The sequence below is a fragment of the Lytechinus variegatus genome, chromosome 13 (assembly GCF_018143015.1).
Source record: "Lytechinus variegatus isolate NC3 chromosome 13, Lvar_3.0, whole genome shotgun sequence".
NCBI lineage: Eukaryota > Metazoa > Echinodermata > Echinoidea > Temnopleuroida > Toxopneustidae > Lytechinus > Lytechinus variegatus.
The window spans coordinates 33,863,129-33,883,189 of record NC_054752.1 but is presented as its reverse complement, the minus strand read 5'-3'; the positions used below and the strand labels follow the sequence as shown (position 1 = coordinate 33,883,189).

The 20,061-nt window shown below is 38.3% G+C and overlaps 1 protein-coding gene across 1 annotated transcript; it reads right to left on the bottom strand.

Moving 5' to 3' along the window:
• Window positions 1-670: 670 nt before the first annotated feature.
• Window positions 671-18,157, bottom strand: LOC121426037 (2-amino-3-carboxymuconate-6-semialdehyde decarboxylase-like). The gene is made up of 8 exons (XM_041622170.1): window positions 17,970-18,157; window positions 10,389-10,530; window positions 9,699-9,901; window positions 9,107-9,190; window positions 5,623-5,812; window positions 4,733-4,905; window positions 2,755-2,853; window positions 671-1,063 (listed from the first exon to the last, which is right to left on the bottom strand). The coding sequence occupies exons 1-8, from the start codon at window positions 18,132-18,134 to the stop codon at window positions 869-871; spliced, it is 1,251 nt and encodes a 416-aa protein (XP_041478104.1). The 5' UTR covers window positions 18,135-18,157; the 3' UTR covers window positions 671-868.
• Window positions 18,158-20,061: the final 1,904 nt, after the last annotated feature.

The following is a 20,061-nucleotide window of genomic DNA, read 5'->3' as shown; positions in this document are numbered from 1 at the left end:
CAATGGGTTAATAAGTCTCAAAGGCCTAGTCCACCCCACCAACTCGATTTGAAGAAGTGAAAATAAAACAAAAAACAAAACAAACATAAAACAGAAGGCATAATAGCTCGGTCAATATAAAACAAGTTTCAGATTCCAGTCACCCAGGTTTGAATTCCTCTTGGCGCATTAGTGTCCTTAGGTATAGGAATTAATCCTCATTACCAGGTCCATCAGAAAAGGATCTTATGCCTTCTGTCCTCTGGTTGCTTGCTTTAATACAAACATTCATGCTTTCTTCAATAGCAAATGGGTAATGATCATCACCATCACCATCAAAATCTTTTGTAAGATAAGAAACATATGATACTTTGAAGTGTGCTTAATTTCAGTATGTTGCAAAATAACGCTCTAATGGCTCCAGGCATTGCTTGAGGTATGATATCCCATCAGTGTGTCCAACCATTACCTCCATAGGTCTTTCTGAAGAATCCTGCATAACGCTCTTTTTTTTAATTGTCTGATCACAGCTTAGGCTGGTTATATCAGTGTAAAGCTCTCTATTAGAACCCAATGAAAATGTGTAAAAGCGCTTCGTGAACAAATTGTTTGGTGATAATATGCATTTGACAATTCTGAGGGTCATAATAAGAATAAGAATGCACCCATGAGGGATGTCCATCTTGCTATCATCTGGAACAAACATTGAGAGAAACCAGTGGGACTACACTCTGGTGTACCTCTTCCATGGATATGTCTTTAACCTTGCCATCCATGATAGGGCAGAGTGCCGAGTATTTCTGCAGCTGCACAAGACTTGGGTAGGCATCTGTGAGGGCTCCCTCTGAAGTACACAAGCCTTTACAAAATTCACTACAGGTACTGAATGTCAGTGTGTCTCTTCTTCGGCAAGTTTGATTCTTTTCGTGCCATTTTCAACCCCCGTATCGCCACTGGAAGAGCACTTGACTTTGTGTTTCTGAGGACCGCACTTGGACTGGGAAGGCAGGAGTGAAGGGTCTGGTTCGTACTGGGACCGGTTCAGGCCGAGGAATTCCAGAGCGTTGCCGGCTAACAGGGAATCCTTAGGAGAATGAAAGAAAGGCAACTTTGTTAATGAAAGGAAGAAAAAGAAAATCTATTCATGAGACACTTCTGCTTTTAGTAAACAAAATTATTTCTTCATGTTTCAAAATCTGTGAGTAGAAGAGGTCATTTCAGGGCTCCTTATCACAAAGAAAAGAAAAAGAAAATGTATTCATTAGACACTTCTGCTTTAAGCAAATCTTCGTACTCTTAAAATACATACTGTACACTACTATTTCAGGTTAAAGAGACAATAAGGATAAAAACAGTGGATTACACAAACCAAATTTGACTAGACAGCGCTAAGCACTCAAACTAGAAGAGGTCACTATATACACTAAAGAATGTGAAAATTTCTACACATTCCTATGTAACTTGTAAAGGCCATCGCACACCTTACGACCCGACTAGTCTGCGACTGGCTTGCGACTGAGTGAGGGGAGATCAATCGCGAGGTAGTCATAAGCCTCGACACCATAACATGTAACAAGAGAAGTTCTTTCCTCATATACAATCCTACTACCCTCAAAGACTTACAAATATTCCAGACAAATCTTGCTATAAAAGACCACAAAAGGGAGACAAGGAAAGTGGTATTTACGAGCGTGTGATTTTTATAGACGGGTTCATTCAATAGATGTTTCAATGGGGATTAGGGTTCTTCAAGGGAAATCAAAACTGGTCTTTACAAACAGGTGTCGCTAAAGAAGGTATGACTGTGCTTTCAAGCTTTCATTTTGACAAAATCACCCTCTCCCTCCCTCAACAGCCAATCCAGATACAAAAAAAAGCGGTCGAACCTTTCTCCAAAAGGCCAGCACACACCTTACGACCCGACTGGTCTGCGACTGGCTTGCGACTGAGTGAGGGGAGATGAATCGCAAGGGAGTCATAAGCCTTGACACCACACACCTTGCGATCCGATCTGGAACTCACGCATGCACTTTTTGCTTTTTGTCATAGCAACTGAGAAAGTGCACTTACTACGGCGTATGCGCATTGTTTATCATATACGCATCATGCAACTCAGCTGTCTGATTGGTTGGAAGTTGGATTGAGCTTGCAATCCAGTCAAAAGGATTCAACGTGTCAAATCCTTACGATTTTCCTTGCAACTTGTCTCTGACCGGTCTGCGACACTCAAGCTGACAAGAGCTGTGACATCACATCTCTCACACTCAGTCGCAAGCCAGTCGGCGACCAGTTGGTTCGTAAGGTGTGCGATGGCCTTAATAGCCACCACCAAACTTGATCCCATTTGAAATGTCCCTTTTTTTTCCTAGATCTTACAAATTTTCTCCTAATTGTCGAGTAAAACAGTGATTAATTCCTAATACTATATGATCCAGTCAAGTCGGACCCTATGGTCAAATCTGTAAAAAATGAAATATTGTATAATTTAAACAATAAAAAGCCAAAAGAAATAGTGAGTGATGGACATCATTGACTGACTCATTTGTATGTCTTTGAGTTGTGCATATCACTGTTTTGTGAAAAATAAGCGAAACTTTGAAATGCCATGACTTTTTTATTTTACATCCGATTTTGATGAAAATTTCAGTTTTATGCTACTTTGATTTTTCTCTATTTATTCAAATCAACAGTTGACCTTTTAATATAGTGACCGAGTCTCTCAAAAGGGGAGGGGCACAGGCCTGATGTGCCACTAGTTGGGTACCATGTTCTCACCTTCAGCTCGTCACTGAAGCTTTCTACTGAATCAATGAGTTTACCAGGATGGTGCTCGCCGAGTGGGAACGGGTAGTCACTCCCTAATAAGACTCGATTCTGAAACAAGAGAAAGAAATAGAAATATCAATTCATTGTCAAGTAATTTGCTTTAAAAAAAATCGTTGTCAGACTCTTGATATAGTGAACAGAAAAAGTGCATGGAAAAAAGTATATCACAAATAAATAAACACTTCAGAAACAGGAAATAACACATACAGGTAAATATATACCTTGTGCTATAGGGATATGCACAAAACTTGCCGTGCATTATTGCATTGTATTGCACGGTGTCATGAATAATGATCACTCACAAAAAAAAATACATTGGATGGCTTTTTCTTCATGGATATCAAAAAAATTACCCTCAGTAAAATAGTTTACTTCACTACTGAAGTATGAAAAAGTTGGACCATTTTGGCTTCCCATTATTTTAGCATGAGTTAGACCATGGATTAAGTTAAACTGCATTTCAGACAACGGACCATTTAGACAACTTTTTTTTTAAGGTCACACTGAAGTTCAGAATACTGGCAAAGGAGTGACATTTCCTGGGAAGCATTTCGTGAAACAAGGGGCCTTTTTACATGTGAATATTGAATCATCATTGCATTGATGATTGCAATTCGTCTTAGATTCATCGGACCCTTTACACACTCACTCAAAAACTCTAATTTGAATTTAAATTCCCGAGCAAAGGCGGTACAGTATGTGTCCTTGGTGACTTGTCAATCAAAGCACTAAATTGATACAATGAGTGCATGACAATTGCATTATTTATTGAAGTGCTTGAAAGGACACGTAAGCTCCACTCCCAAAATATGTTTTGGAGGTCAAGCCTTTCACACGTACCATAATTTGAGTGAAACCTAATTGGAATTCACCTCAGCAGTAGAATTTGAATTTGTGATTGTGATTAGCGTTCGTGATCCTAGTTTGGTTTCATATACGCTAAAAATTTGTCATTAGCCTTGTTTTAACCCTAAATCTCCCGGGGTATTTTTATTCTTGTCATTCCGGGGGGGGGGGGGGGGGGGGCCATTATGGCCCCCCTTAGGATCTCGACCGCCGATCGCGCGAGCGAGGCAAAAATTTGCACGCTGGTAGTGTGCGATGTAATCTACAAGGCTGTATGGTAAAATTTTCCAAAATGAGATTTTATTTTATATGAATTAATTATGCTAATTTATGCATAAATCATACTTTTTGCTCTAATTCACTAAATAAAGCTCCTAGAATGCTAATTTTTTGGTAAAAATTTTCTTTGAAGCATTCTTAACAATCGTAATTCAAAAAAACTTTGGTTTGGAAATAAATTTCATATGTATTTTATTGTTTTATGAATTTCTTATGTATTTCTTTGTTTTTTACTTTTTGTTTTTTATTGTTTTTTCAATGGAAATTGTTCCAGACATAATTCTGATCATAAACAAGGCAAAATTAATTAAGTTTAATCAGTAAAAGTAGAAATAATGATACATTTATGAATTTTGGCTAAATACGCAATTTGCATTGGATTTGTACATGAAATCACGTTTATGAGCAATTTTGGGTCTGACATGCACTTGCATAATGTTGCGTAATGTCGTAACCGCGTACCCGGGCGTCACAACTTTGGTCTCAAAATTTGCGCGAGACTTGAATGTAAAAAGTCAGTGAGCTGCGAGGTGAAAAAATTTCGCGCAGCAGATATATCGCGAAAATTGTTGAGGGGGGGGGCCATTATGGCCCCCCCCCCCCCCCCGGAGAATTAGGGTTAAAACAATCATCATCATTCAAATTACCATTTTTTCACCATGTGAAAGGGCGGAAATAGTCAGTGAATTTCATTGACTTATGTTATAAGCTACTGCAAATCCTTGCATGTGATTGGCTGAGAACAAATTAGTCACTGAAAATCACTGATAAAACTTTTCATGAAATGCCCCTCAGATCCTACCTCTCCTATCGTTTCCACCAAGTACTTGAGCGCCCTTTCATCATGCACCAGGGAGTCGGTGTAGATCTGACCGATGTATTTCCTAGGGTTGATGTTGTTCTCTACGGCACAGAGGTCAGGCCTGACGTTGAAGCCGTGCTCGATGCGACCGATGGTGAAGGGAAAGGCGCCACCTATGGGGTTGAGGGAACAAGAGAAATGATGATTGAGAGTCCAGATAATGATAGCAATGAATTATTATAATTTGGCAAAATCTTAAAGAAAAGTTGCCAATTTGAGTGTCCAAGCAGTGATTTTGTTGTATTCATCTTGTTATCTATTTAGAGTATGGGGTGATTAGCTCAACTATAATGATTTTTAATCCGAAACATCATATACTGCACTGGAAATAGTCACATTTTTTTTTAACCTTTTTATTTTGCTATTTATACACTATGTGTGATTGTTATAATTGAGGATAAAGCAAAAACTGCATAAGTGTCCCCAACCAGAGACTCTGTACCTTTATGGGTTAAGGAATAGATGATTAATGAATATTCTCCTGTATTCTAGGATCATGTCTGGCTTTCTCAACTTCTGTTTGAGGTGCTAGGGGCTTGCTACCCAAATTGCATGGGAGAATTTGAATCCATTATAAATGGTATCACTAAGCTAAACAATGAATATGATGATGTCCAACTCATCATGATTAATGCCGATAAATCACCCCAAACTCCCTCCAACTTCATAAAACATTAATGCTTCACTTGATTTCCACAAAGGAATCTGAAAACGCAGTTGTATGATAAATCTTCAACCTGCTTCATGCCTAACCATCCAGCACATGCACTATATAAATGCAATCATCGTTATTAATTTTGTCTGCTGGCTGTTCAGCTGGAATGACTTACCTCCATGGGCGAAGCAGACCTTGAGTTTAGGGAACCTCTCCAGGACTCCTCCAAAGATCATGGAGCACATGGCCGTAGCAGTCTCTCCAGGCATTCCCACAAGCCATGGTAGCCAGTACTTGGCCATGCGGCCCCCTAGCTCCATGTCCCAAGGGTGGATGAACAGGGACATCCCTACCTCCTCTGCAGCCTGTGTAGAAAAGCAACAGATATTTGTGATTTCCTGGATAAAAGGGAGCATTTTGTGAAAGGACTTGTCCGACGTGTTATGCGACAAGTCCTGTTTTATCCAGCGATTGGCATTATAGGAACTGTGCTTCTCACTAAAATCAAAATCAAGGAAATCTGACCTGTAGATGGCAACTTTTGGAAATCAGAATTAGGGAGGATTTGCAACCGCCACCAAATTATGTGCGCGTTGCGGCCGGGGTCCAGGGCCCGCCTTAGGGCCCTGGAAGCTCTGGGTTTCTAGATGCTCTCTGGTGCAATCTGACCCTTATTTTGGGGCATTTCACATGTTTTCAAATAAACATTGTTCCCACTTTTTTAACATAAAAAATATCAAATATGCATTTTTACATGTAAAAAAAAATGAGGGGACAAAAGAAGTACCTGTTCAACAATAATAATAAGGAGGAATTATCACTATCGGCTATAGGCAGGTTATGTTCCACTATAAATCCAGTAAAGAAAAGCTCAGCGCTGGTCCCTTGCTTGGTGAAATAAAGACAACAGGAACAGGGTACTAGTGGAGCTCGAAGATCTTGTCTTCGCAATGTCCGTAGGCCTATGCCGTTTGCTCCCGAACGTTAAGTGCTTCCGAATTATCATCACGACCTCCGTGCTAAACTGAAATGTCCACGCTGCAAATTGCGCAAAATGCATGGTAAATTCCTCTTTCCGACTTCCGAACACACAGGTACTGGAGACTGTATTCAGTCTTATACTTCTGAGACCATTTCTTGGTCTTCTTTTGTCGATTTTCCGCCATTTTGTGTCAATATCAACCCATCAATACGCCGAAATCACACACCGATATTCCACCGCACGACTCGACAAATCCAGAGGCCGCGAGCGCACACGCCTCGCGAAGCTAGCCGGGCCTACCGGCCTGGTGCACAGTGGATTTCCGTTGGGCATATCACATGCACCAGCTTTTCGCTGCTCCTTATTTGTCTACCTTTCACACAGAATTTAGTAGCAGCGAACGTAATGGAGTTACTACATGCTAAAGTTAGCAGACGATACATGTCCTTCCAATCCAATTTGATCAATGCCAAAAAATCGTAATTTCGGGAGGATAAGGATGGTAATCGTAAGGGCGGGAGTTGGGATGAATTTTCGGGAGCCTCCCGATGAAATCGGGAGGGTTGGCATCTCTGCAAATTGTCGGACAAAAACGATGATGAAATGCTCTCCTGAGGAACGTTTCATGAAAGGTCTTGTCGGACGCTTTATCCGACAAGTCCTGTTTTATCCGACAGTTACCATAGTAACAGTGCTTCCTAGCCAATCAAAATCAAGGAAAGCTGTCAAATCTGACAACTTGTCAGATAAAAATGTAAATGAAATGCTCTCTAGATCTCCCAACCCAAGTAACTGGAGAACAGGGACGACTTTGCTCATAAAATAGGGGGAAAACATTATTTCCATAGGGTTGTACAGTAAAGTTACCAAGGCGAATAAGAAAACCATATCGAAACAAGAGCTCAGAATATTAAAAATTCATATATTTCCTCTAATCCAGAATGGTTGAGGGGCTGTATATGTGGAACATTGGTAAAATTCTTTTGCGACATCACAATTACCTTCCTAAATCAAATTTTAGCAAACTGGTACATACTAGCTATTAAACTGGCAGTTACATAATTGATTCATGTGCATTTCAACGCTGCTTGCTGAGTGTATATCAGGTTGTGTGATACAAAGTCTGACTTTAAAGACCAAACCTTGAACATTTTTAATGGGTCCTTGTTCCTTGCAGAATTTTACAATATTTCCATGAACCGAGTAAAAAAATATATCTTCTGGTCCCAGTGATTTCAAATTTCAGAAATTCCTTCATTGGTTTACTATTAAAAAGTGACATCAAATTTTAGGTACATACTACTAAAATGCATCATTATAGCCATTACTATTAGCATAGTCTCCCATTGCATACAGGTACACTTCAGAATATAATTGATACAAGATTGCTTAATATGAATATGTCAATTACTTCAGGGGCCCGATGAACAAAAGTTAATATTATGGTAACTTTGCTATCCAATGGTAACTACCATGGCAACGGCGATCGACAATCAATCAGAATCAAGGATTTTAGGGGAGTTACCATCGAATGGCAGTTACTATAACTGTAACTTTAATGCAACAGGAACCTGAGGAATGCATGTCTGTCAATATCATCAGATTAAACTCTACCATTATTACTGTGAAGATAAGCTAAGTATTTAGTTTGTACTTGAACTTCCTCAGCCTGAACACTTTACAGTTCAAAGGTCACACTGATAATCATGTGATAAAATTTTAGTGGTATTATGTACTATATACAGTGGTGCAAAGTGAACCCCAACAGAAAATAAACATATATCATGGGTTCAAATTCTGCCATGTTTTTATATTCAATTGTGAAGTCAGGTGAGATGATAAACATGTAATATCACATTCAACTAAGCTTGTTTCTCTTGTGGTGTTGTTGTCTACATTCAACACTCAGCAAGAACGAGTGCATTTTCTGGTGGGGTTAACTAACTTTTTGGCACCACTGTATGAAGGGAACTAGTGCAGAATGGACCTTGTTGTTTGGAAGTGCCCTTTCCCAAAAACTAACATAGAGGGCACATGTCTCCCAATCTCTAATCAGCGACAATCCACTCTTCTCGGGGAGCGAAGATGAGTGGATTGTCGCTGATTAGAGATTGGGAGACATGTGCCCTCTATGTTAGCTTTTGGGAAAGGGCACTTCCAAACAACAAGGTCCAATCTGGACTAGTAGGGAACTAGAGGAGTTTCATTGTGGGAACCATATCTAGGGTAAAGTCCCCAGTCTTCTGCAATACAGATGGCGGTAAAATGCCCTGGAATTCAGGAAGAATACGTAATTCAAAGAAATTCATGGAAAACACCTTTTTGCAGGTCAAAACAATTTCATTTAAAAAAATACAGTGAACATAAAGTACACACCCCTTCACCCCAAGAGGTACAATCAGTATTGAGTTTATTAGACTAAATCCAAGAGGGTGATTTGCTTCCATAATAATTGGATGGAAAAAACAACTTCCCTTGAAGCCACCATCAACATCAAGCACCCTGCTCATGGTGACATTTTACTGCATTTACAATTAGAATTGTTTTTTTAATAAAAGTTGTTATTTCCATATATCTTTCTTGTATTTTGAACAAAAATTTTTCATATAATGTATATTTTTCTATATTACTTTGTATCATTTTTTTTAAACACAGAAATGAATTCAATCAAACTCACTGCGAATACTGGTTGTAGTTCAGGTGCATCTAGATTCCATTGGTTGATGTGTGAACCAATCTGGATACCTGGGAATCCAAGTTCCTAAAGAAGAAAAATAAAAATGGTATTATGACTTACATGACGTGAGCTGTGGTGACGATCAAGTCAGTAGGGAAAAGAATCAAATAAAATTACAACCTGAGGTTTGTACTAATACATGTATAATTACAAGAGACTTTTTCATAATATTTGATATACATAGTGGTCAATGCAATCAATTATTTTTTTAGAAAACAACACTTAATTGCTACACATATGCTTTGTGATATGGAGCACTGTGCCTCTTCTAGCAAAGTGCAAGTCCTTAGAGTTCCTTAGAGTTCTGAGACTCAATTGCCAGGCATACTGATACTACATAGGCTTTCGCATCCTACTGGGTACCCATTTAACACCTGGGTGGAGAGTGGCTAATTGTGGATCGACGCCTTGCCAAAGGACGCTAGGCCATGGTGGGATTCGAACACACGACCCTCTGATTACAAGGCGAGAGTCAGAACCGCTACACCACGACCCTTCCACGTAAGACAGGCCCTGGTCTACATTCACATACCTCTTTACACCTCTTGAGTTCCTGTACAGCCAGGTCCGGAGCCTGCATGGGAAGGGTACCAAGACCTACGAATCTCTTGGGGTACTTCTTGATAGTGTTGGCCAGGTCATCGTTCAGTATCCTACAGAGGTCGAGTGTGTCTTCTGGCTTGGCCCAGTAGCTGAACATGACGGGAACTGTTGATAGGGCTTGGACAGTCACCCCTGAGAAGGTTTAAGAGAAAAAATAAAGGTCGAGAGGATGAGAGGCCAATTATTATTTGAATTCAAATAAATCACATTCAAGAATGGCACAAAACACAACACTTATTTGGGGTACTTCTTGATAGTGTTAGCCTGGTCATCGTTTAGTATCCTACAGAGGTCGAGTGCGTCTTCTGGCTTGGCCCAGTAGCTGAAAATGACAGGAATCTTTGATAGGGCTTGTACAGTCACTCCTGCAAAGGTTTACAGGTAATTCAAGGAAATGATACAGGATAAGATACCAACTATTGATTGGAAATTGCTTTTTTACTTACACAAAAGAATGAGAATGCTTTTACAGCATAATTGCCCGTTGCACAAAGTACCACTAGAATTGAAAGAAATAGCATAAAAATTCCGCAATCACCCAAATGTGAAAAAAAAATAGCCCATAAAAATATATATTTTCCTAATTCCTACCCTCGTGCAGTCCTACTCATTGACTTACCTGTGGCATCCATATCTCTAATCCTAGCTTCGGCACTGAAACAGTTAGGTTCAATGACTCTAAAGAGCTTGCCATCTCTCATCATCTTGGCCCGGCCATCACACAGATGGTTCAGCTGAATCCATCCTCCGTAGCCATAGCGCTGAATAAAAGAGAGAGAACAGCAATGAATTGGTTGGGCAGATCTATGAGTGCTTATGGGTGATTCCATACGTGTCGTACGGGCCATTTTGTCAACTATTTCTAGTCTCTTAGCCAATTGTTTGAGCAATGAAAAATTAATTTTGGCCAATAATAAAGTTATAATGGGTAGTCATGTGAAAAACTGATTACCAACAAAAAATATATGATTATGGCTGAATTAAGGGCGAAAATGTTGTGTGTTGTACGGGACTCAGAAATGTCCCATCCGACACGCAACATTTTCACCGCTAATTCACCCATGGACAGCATATTTTTGTTGGTTGTCATTTTTTTATGTCTACCCAGTAGTACTCTATAATTACCACAAAATAAATTAAAGTTTTTCGTTTGTTTGGACAATGGGTTGAAAAATGTTGCAAAAATAGCTGATTTTTCTAGCATGGAATCGCCAATATATATTGATTAAAATACATCCAGTGTATAAGACTGGTTTCAAGTCTGCAATATACATGTACAAGTTGACCTACATGCATATAGTAAAAGGGTTGGAATTTGTTACAAAATTTAATACCTTATCAATCACCAACAGGTTGGGTATTCTAGAAAGAATAATACAAGCTTAAATTTTGATAACATCAATAATATGGGAAATTCACATTCATTGCCTTGGTGATTACAATTCTGCATACCGGTATTAATTTTCAACTTTTCAGCAAATAAAAAATCTAATTTGGGCATTAATTTTCAACAAAGCCAAAGAATTTATTGTAGACTATTTACATCAAACATACATAAAAATAGATTTTTTAAAAACAAAACAAACCAGTTATATATGCTTTTCACACTGCACTTTTTGTCCTAAATTGGTGGGGCTAAGGGGGGTCTTAGCCCCACCAATTTCCCGGGGTTAAGCTTAGCCCACTTCGTTTTCACACTAAGTTTTAGCAAAGTGGGCTAGCACGGTAAATAGTACGGTACTATCTGGCCCTGCAAAAAAGCAGGGTTAGCCGGCTAATTGTGGTGCTAGCACCACAATTGCGGTGCTAAGAGATGCAGTGTGAAAACGAAACAGGGCTAAGGAAAGTGGGGCTAAGCATAAGCCAATCACAGAAGTCGAATTGCACATTAATCATGCTCTGTTTGGTAAAATCATCAATATTCATGAGCTGAGGGATAGTCCCGGGTTAGGGCATTAACCATGGTTGAGCAAATAATATGGGGTTAAGAAAGACAGTGTGAATTAAAAAGATAGTATAGGGTTAAGGAAATGTAGTGTGAAAAGCATATTAGTAATCACCAGGAAACTCCCCCCCCCCCCTCGATATTCAAAAAGTATATAGGCCTACAGTATTCAAGTATTTACTGACTTTTAGGCTTTATTTCATTTAATTCCTTAAAAGTTAAAAGAATTTACATGTACAGTTTTCCTTGAATTCCTTTTAGGTGGCTCAAGTGAAATACACATTATTTCACCCCCCCCCACACGAAACAAAAAATACTTTTAAATCTAATTAACTTCAAAGCAATGATGGTTATGGAGGGGCGATAGCTCAGTCGGTAGAGCGGATTTTTCGGATTCCAGTGACCCGGGTTCGATTCCCAAGTGGTGCGCTAGCGCCCTTTGGTAAGGCATTTATCCTCATTAGCAGTTCCCTCAGAGAGGACCTTAAGCCGTCAGTCCCCTGGTTGCTTGCTCACAGGCATTCGTGCTTTCTTAGCAGTCAGGTAAAATGGTTTGAATAGTAATAGAGTCTGCAAAATTAGACTAAGTTGATCTGCACTGTGAGTGACCTTGCTGAAGTATGGCATCAGGCTGAGTCAGCCAATCACAATGCTTAGATCCGGTCACACCTCCTTTGTGTTTTTCAGTATTGTGTTATTCCATTGTACCATCTGGATTACAGTGTACATACAGATTGTGTGAATGAAACTGATAAGTTGGTAAATAATCCTGATACAGTGGTTGTGTCATGCTGTTGTATAGGCCTGTAGACATTATGGCCCGTATTCTGTAGTCAGGTTTAAGTTAAACTCAGGTTTGAAGTTGTGGTTGAAGTATGGACAGCCAACTGTTACATAAATAACAGTACAGATATCATACTTCAGCTCATTCGGCTCTCAAATCATTCATAATAGTGTAGAAGTATAAATAGATGATTGTTTTCACCATCAATGAATCAGGAAAGAGCACAGTGAAAATAGGAAACATACAACTTAAACAATTTTTTGATACTTTTGGCTTCCCATACTTAAACCACAACTTTAAACCTGAGTTTAAGATAACCTGTTATCAGAATACGGACCTATGTGTGCTGTGACGTACACATCTGTAAGCTTCTCTGCTTGGAGAATATCATTCAATTCAAAATGTATTTCCATCAATCAATCATGAAAATACAGGTGGGCAATTGCATCAAATAACCAACCTTTTTGTACGTCTGAACCCCATTTTTCTCTAGTTTTATTTCACTTCATAGACTGACCAAGTCATGGTCATTTGAGAGCATTACAGACCATCAAAAGAACAAGAAATGATAGAACATAGGATTGGGAGCCCCAGGAAGTTTCTATTTCAAAAACTTGTGGGTGGGGCACAACCACAATACAATGAAATACAAATCAATATAAGACATAAAAGAGAATGAACAACAAATAACATTGAAATACAATTCAAAAAAAGAAACAATGGGCTAATATAGGGGAAATAAACATACAAACGCGAAGTACCTAATTACACATCATAGTGACCTACATGTACAGTGTGCTATTGGCAGGATATTTCATACTGAGAGAAAAATTCAACTTTCATAAGTTTTTTAAACTTATTTAGAGTTTGACTTTGTTTAATATCATTATTTAAATCATTCTAAAGCTTGATTTCATCATGTATGTGATATGGAAATTGATCAATCAATGTTATATCTCAATATCAATTTAAAAAAATAAACCCTGAAATATTCCTACATGTATTTGCCTCAATAAAAGTAGCGAGACAACAGACATGCATTGTGGTTATATCCTCCAAAAATTTTGGTTGTATAAAATTTCCCCACATGACTTACTCCATAAAATAAGCCATACTGGCAGAGAGAAATTATACCATTGTGATAGTGAGTTCAATCACTTAAAGTAAACACAAGTGATATAGGCCCATATGAAAGAGGATGGCAATGATGCTGATGATATTGGTAACAATGATCATGGTAATGATTTTCATAATGACAATAAATATAAAAATAATATGATAAAAAATCAATACCAATAGGAGTGGGCTATACATGGGTCAAAAATACTTTTTTTGTAATTTCAATATGGGAACAGTTTTTTTTATTCCTTGTATAAGTTGTAATGTATCTCAACATGAAATGACAACATTTTTGTCTCGGGTCCAAGAAAAAAGTGTGCCGGGCCAAAATCCAAAATGGCCGCCAAAACCACCCAAAATCACAGTTTTGGCCACAAAGTTCTTTATTTGGTGGTCCTTTTCTTTGGTTTTGGTGTCTATTCATAAGTATTTGGAGCAGGCAATTTGTTGTAGTCAAGGCTCAAACCTCCAAGGCCAAGGCCAAGGCCAAGGCTTTAATACCCAAGGCCAAGGCTTCAATAACCAAGGCTGAGGCCAAGGCATGGAAACCCAAGGCCAAGGCCAAGGCCTGAAAACCTCAAGGCCAAGGCCAAGGCATTTCAATTGTACAATATATGGAAAAAAAAATTACTGGTAGACAACAATGCTTAGGCGGCATACATGACACACAGGACCAAATGTATAAAAGGTGTGAGCGAGCAAAATTTTTTACCCTTGTACATTTAAAACGAAAATAATTTCATGGTAGATCATGTAGATTTAGACATAAAATTAAAATAAGTATATAGTTACCTTTGTACATTTAATTATTGTTCTAGGCGATTCATATTGCAATAATTATTATTACCAAGGTGATCTGATCCTGGCATGCCCATTCTTAACATATGTCTTTCTCCTCTACCTGGGACAGGGGAGGCAGAATGTATTTTTTTTTTTTGGGGGGGGGAGATCAAAGCCAAAAATGCACTTACAGTATAAGTCAAAATGAGAATTTTGGTGCAAACAGATATTTTCAAAATGAGATTATCAACTGTGTGAAGAAGTTGTGTGTTTTGTGGAAATTAAGTTCAGCTAAGTGATTTCTAATTGATAAGACAGATATTTTGATTTAGGCTTTGATTTCCCGCTATAGAAAGCATAGCGAGCAAGTGGTTTAGAAAAAAAAAATCAATTTTGAAGTTGTAAAACTCGATTTTGGGTCAATTATGGTGCTAATCACTGTTAAAAGGGCATCCTTTTCCAGCTGTTTTTGTAATCATGAAAAAGGTGTGCATCTTACTAAACAAATTAACGCGAGCACAAAACACAAGCTGAAATTTTTACTGACCAGAAAAGGAAGCTGTTCTGGACTGCATTTAGTGACTCATAAATAGGATACATAACTCACCAATCAAAAAATGCGAAAATTTGTATTATTCCGACCTAAAAACTAGACATTCTAAGCATTTTTTGTGTAAATTGAATGCGAACCTTACTTAACAATAATTTATGCAAGCACAATCCAAAATTTGTTGATTTTGAAACCTAAAATTTTGCTCTGTATGCCATGCTTGGCCCCTCAAAATTTTTGGCTCATCATGCCATTGATGCCATAGCCCATTTGGAAATGACAAAATTGAAGTTTGTGTTCAAGTTTACCGAATCTTTTCAGAATATCATTAAGATTTAAAACATTCTTGTTGGTCAAAGAAATTAATACAAGGAAAACCTAATGGAATAGAAATCAACCTTGTTATCATTCTTTAGAGTAAGCTATTTTTAAAGTATGAAAATTGTCAAAATTACAGTCAGATCTGTCAGAATTATTCCTGTCATAAAATCACTATAATCAGTGGCGTACCGTGGGTCACGGCATTGGGGGGCGCCAGTAAAAAACTTGGAATTGCCTCGTGAGCACACGAAGCATGCCCAGTTGCCAGGTATACTGACCTAATAGAGATATTTTTATAAGGACAGTGCCAGTAAACGGACATGTATCTCACTAGTCAAATAATGCGAGCGCGAAGCGCGAGCTTAAAATTTTTGATATTCAAACCTAAAAAGGGACATTACAATCAATCTTTTGTAATCATGATACGTACCTGTCTCGCTAAATAATGCGAGCGCGAAGTGCGAACTGAAATTTTTGTAAATATTGACCCCAAACAGGAAGATTTTAAGGACTATATTTTAGGAATCTTTTATCTATTAAGATTATACACATCTCACCATAGTCATCTAATGGGAGTGCCAATAAGCGCTTGCTGATTTTGTTAGAATTACATCTAAACATGCACATAAAGCACTTGTAATCATGATTAACATACCCATCTCACTAATCAAATCTTGCGAGCGCGAAGCGAGCTGAAAATTTAGGAAATTCACACCTGAAGAGGGGCATTTGAAGGCTTGTTTGTAGGAATTCAAGAAGACCTTACGTAGTTCACTAACCAAATGATGCGAGCGCGAAGCGCGAGCTGAAAATTTTTGATATTCAGATCAGAAAACATAAAAAGGGACATTTTAAGGACTCATTCTAGGAATTGATGGAGAGCAGACATCTTTCACCAATCCACTACTGCGAACGTAAGCACGGACAGGAAATGTTTTATATTAAGACCTTAAAATGGGACAATCACTTAAAGTATTCATGAAAAAGAAGCATACTATTGTACATGTAAAAGAATAACTCGAAGTGCGAGGAAATATATTTGGTAGTTTGGTGTATATTGACGGGAGGTTTTAGTATAACAGGATTATATATCTCGGTAAACAGACAATGGGAGCACCAGGAACAATGAAGACACATGCCCTGAGCAAATTATGTTTCATTTATATGAAAAAGGTGTTTCTAATGTAATGTAACATAACATAATTATAACATTATAATGAACATTAATGTCTTCTTTCCCACTACGTTTCTCTTCCTTCCTCCCTCTTTTCCTCCTTTTTTTTGTCAGCCGATTGGGGGAGGGGGTGGGCACGTGCCCCCATGCCCCCCTGTAGTTACGCCACTGACTATAATCCTAATCATAAATATTATCATTATTATTGATATTGTCATTATCCTTATTAGTCATGATTACATCATATTACCAATAAATAATATTAATTTACATCACTTCTCTTTGTTACATAATTATGTGATGATAATTGCAATTGATGGCACTGCTAAGTACACTTACTGCTTCTGCTGCTGCTATATGTACTGCTGACTGGTAGTATTTAGTGTCATTAGATATACAGAACAAATGAAACATTTATAATTACTAATATAAAACAACTAAAAGTACAAAATACAAAATGCCTTGAAAAAGCCTTGAAAATGCCTTGAAAATGCCTTGAAATTTCAAGGCTCAAAATCCTCAAGGCCAAGGCCAAGGCCCTCTCAAGGCCAAGGCTTGAATGTTCAAGGCCAAGGCTTTGAAAAAATAGGCCTTAAGGCGCCTTAAGGCCAAGGCCGAGCATCAAGGCACTACATCACTTATTTGGAGGCAGGCAATTTGTTTTTCCTATAATTAGGCCTAGTACTTTTAAACCATTATTTGTAGAGTTAACTTAAAAGGTAATTATACCTAAAATTTTCAATTTTTATAGCCTTTTTTCAGCCAATAAGTAGATTTTATCGTCCTGGGGTTCTTGGATATTAGATGGTACAAGGTCAACAATAGCAAGCAGCTTCATATAGAGCTATATCGCTTTTATTCCTGTAGGGCCTACTATGGGTTTAACGGATATTTGTGAAATATATCTTATGCTCAGAAGAAACCTCTCGTGCACTGCATATTCGCTAAACAACTCCGCGGAATGCGTTATTCCTATAATTATCCATGCATCGTTGGCTCCACTCAACAAATATTACAGAGACTGCAGTTCGGATTAAAACAGGGAATTGAAGTTGCGCAACAGCCGAAGTATAAGTCACTGTTTTTCCCCTTTTATTAGTTTTAAGTTTATTTTTCCCTGTTTTGGTGCCTTTCAGGCCAAAACAGAATAGGCCTAGGCCTAAATAATCTTTATTTTGGTAACGTACGGTACAGTTCGTTATATTTATAAATTAAAGACAATAAGTCTACGAGCCCCGTCGGGATTGTTAACCCCCTACGATAGCAAGCCGTCTGTGTAAGAGAAATTTCTTTTAAAATAGAATGAAAATGTTTAAAACTCCTCGAAACAGACGGCTGCCAGCTGTCTAGGTCTACGTTGCATGTTTGAGTTGCATTCATTGTCACTGCTACTACCGTAGTTAATAATATGCACACAACACAGTTAACGAATAACGTTTATCGACATAAAAGTTAAAACAAGTTAAAATAGACATCTCAATCCAATCATTTAAAAAGAACAAATAAGGTATCACTGACAATTATTACCTCTTTAAGATCAGGCCATCTCTCTGGCAGAATGTGATTGTGAATATCTATCTTAAATGACATTTTAAAAGATAATAATTGCGCTCCGATCCGCTTTCGTGACGACTTCGAACGTTTTGTTGACATCGAGAGCGCGCGATAAGTGTCAAAGTGCTGCTCGTGCATGCTGCATGCAGTGCTAGTGGATCTGAGGACCATGCATACCGTACTGTGCACCCACCCACATTATTTACCGTAGTCTTACTGATCCTAGCCTTGAGAGCTAGAGAAGTCCGAAGAAATTCGGAGTGCATGGTTTTCCCTATACAGTGGTGAGATGCAGGGGCCGCGGAACGGTTTTCAAAGGGGGGGGGGGGCTGAGCCAAAAGTGGGGGGCTGACCATGCAAAAAATCACAATCGTATGGTGATTTTACATTTTTGTATATGGTTTATTTTAAAAGTGGGGGCTGAACCCCCCCCCCCCGCTTCCGCGGCCCCTGAGATGAGCCAGAATGTTAAGGGGAGAGGAGCCATATATATTTGGCAAAATTTAAAAAAATAGAATAAAAAAAAAATTGAAGATGAGCAAAGGCCAAAGCGAGCAAAATAATGTCATTGTTTTTTATTACAACACTCCAATTTTCATTTGACTTTCGATCAGAAAATATAATATTTCACATTTCACCCCATCCCTTCATTTTCTTTAAAAAAAATCATTTTCCCCTTGATCTTAGAAAATTCGTAGGGTCCAGGGGCGGCGATCCTGGGGGCCAGGCGCAGTGCCCCCCACATAAATTTATGCATAAAAAAATGCCCCTCATGTACTGTACTGTGCACCTGAAGAGGACCCAATTTAGGTGTTACCAATCAAGGGCCTTTTCTCGTATGACAATTTTTACCAAAAAATACCCCTCTCGAATGTGTTCTGTATACGTGCCCCCTCCTGCATATGAGAAGGCTGTTTTTGTGTTTATAGCAAGTGCCAGTATTTTGTCGTATTTTAATGCATTTTTTTACAAAAAATGCCCCTTTTACCTCCATGAGAATGATTTATGTATGAGCAAGGGGGGCAATTATAGTGACCCCTTGTTCTTGAAAGTGCCCTTTCTCGAATCAGATATCCCTTTCATACCTGCTCATGATGAGAGGACCCGTTTTATGTGTTAACGAGTTCTCCTTTGAAACAAGAAAACGAACATGCTCATTTTATATTATGAAGGACAGACCTTGTAAGAATAACCATACTGGGGTAGAAAAGCAGATGCGTACAAAATGAGGGGAGTCTTGTTCCCGACACCAAAATAACAAAATCACAACCAAGAAACAAGAGAGAAAAGAAAAGAAAATGAAAGAGAGAAGGTTGGAATATGATATTATTTTCTGAATATTATGTCAAAATTATAAAAATGTCGAATTTTTGCTCGCTCGCACGCAGCTTCTTATAAATTTTATGTGATGCAACATTCACCCTTCGAAATTCTTCTTTCATCACACCACTTTTTTTGAGAGGCATGCACATTAAAATTTGTAATGTAGAAAGATCTTATTATTTTTTGCTGGTCAAGTTTTTTCGTGAATGAAATGTCCTTAATTTAGGGGTATTTTTTTTTTTTGGGGGGGGGTGTCAAAATTAATTTTCCTCGGGAATATGTGCCCCCCTTTAGAAATCCTGGATCCGCCCCTGCCACTGTAAATAAGTCATTTTATTTCTTTTTGCCGTTTTTGAAAGAAAATGTGCCCGTTTTCCCTGTGCCCCCCCCCCCCGCCGACTTTCAACTTTGCTTAGCCGCCCCTGCCATGCTTTCCAAGTCATCAAGGGATACTGCAAGATATAGCCCTAAGGGGCATTTATAAAGTTTTATATCATTATCATTATTATTCCTTGGGAAAAAAATTGTTTGGATAAAATCGATCTTTGTAAAATGAAATTACTTTAAAAAAAACAGAGAACTATTTTCAGTTATATAGCACCCCCCCCCCCTATTACAGTCAGAATCATCTGATGAAATATCTATATGGTACAGACTAGTTACAGGATAAGTTTTACCAACTTAAATATTTTTCAGAAAATATTATTCAATCATTTTCCAATCCCGAAACTTATAATGCCGT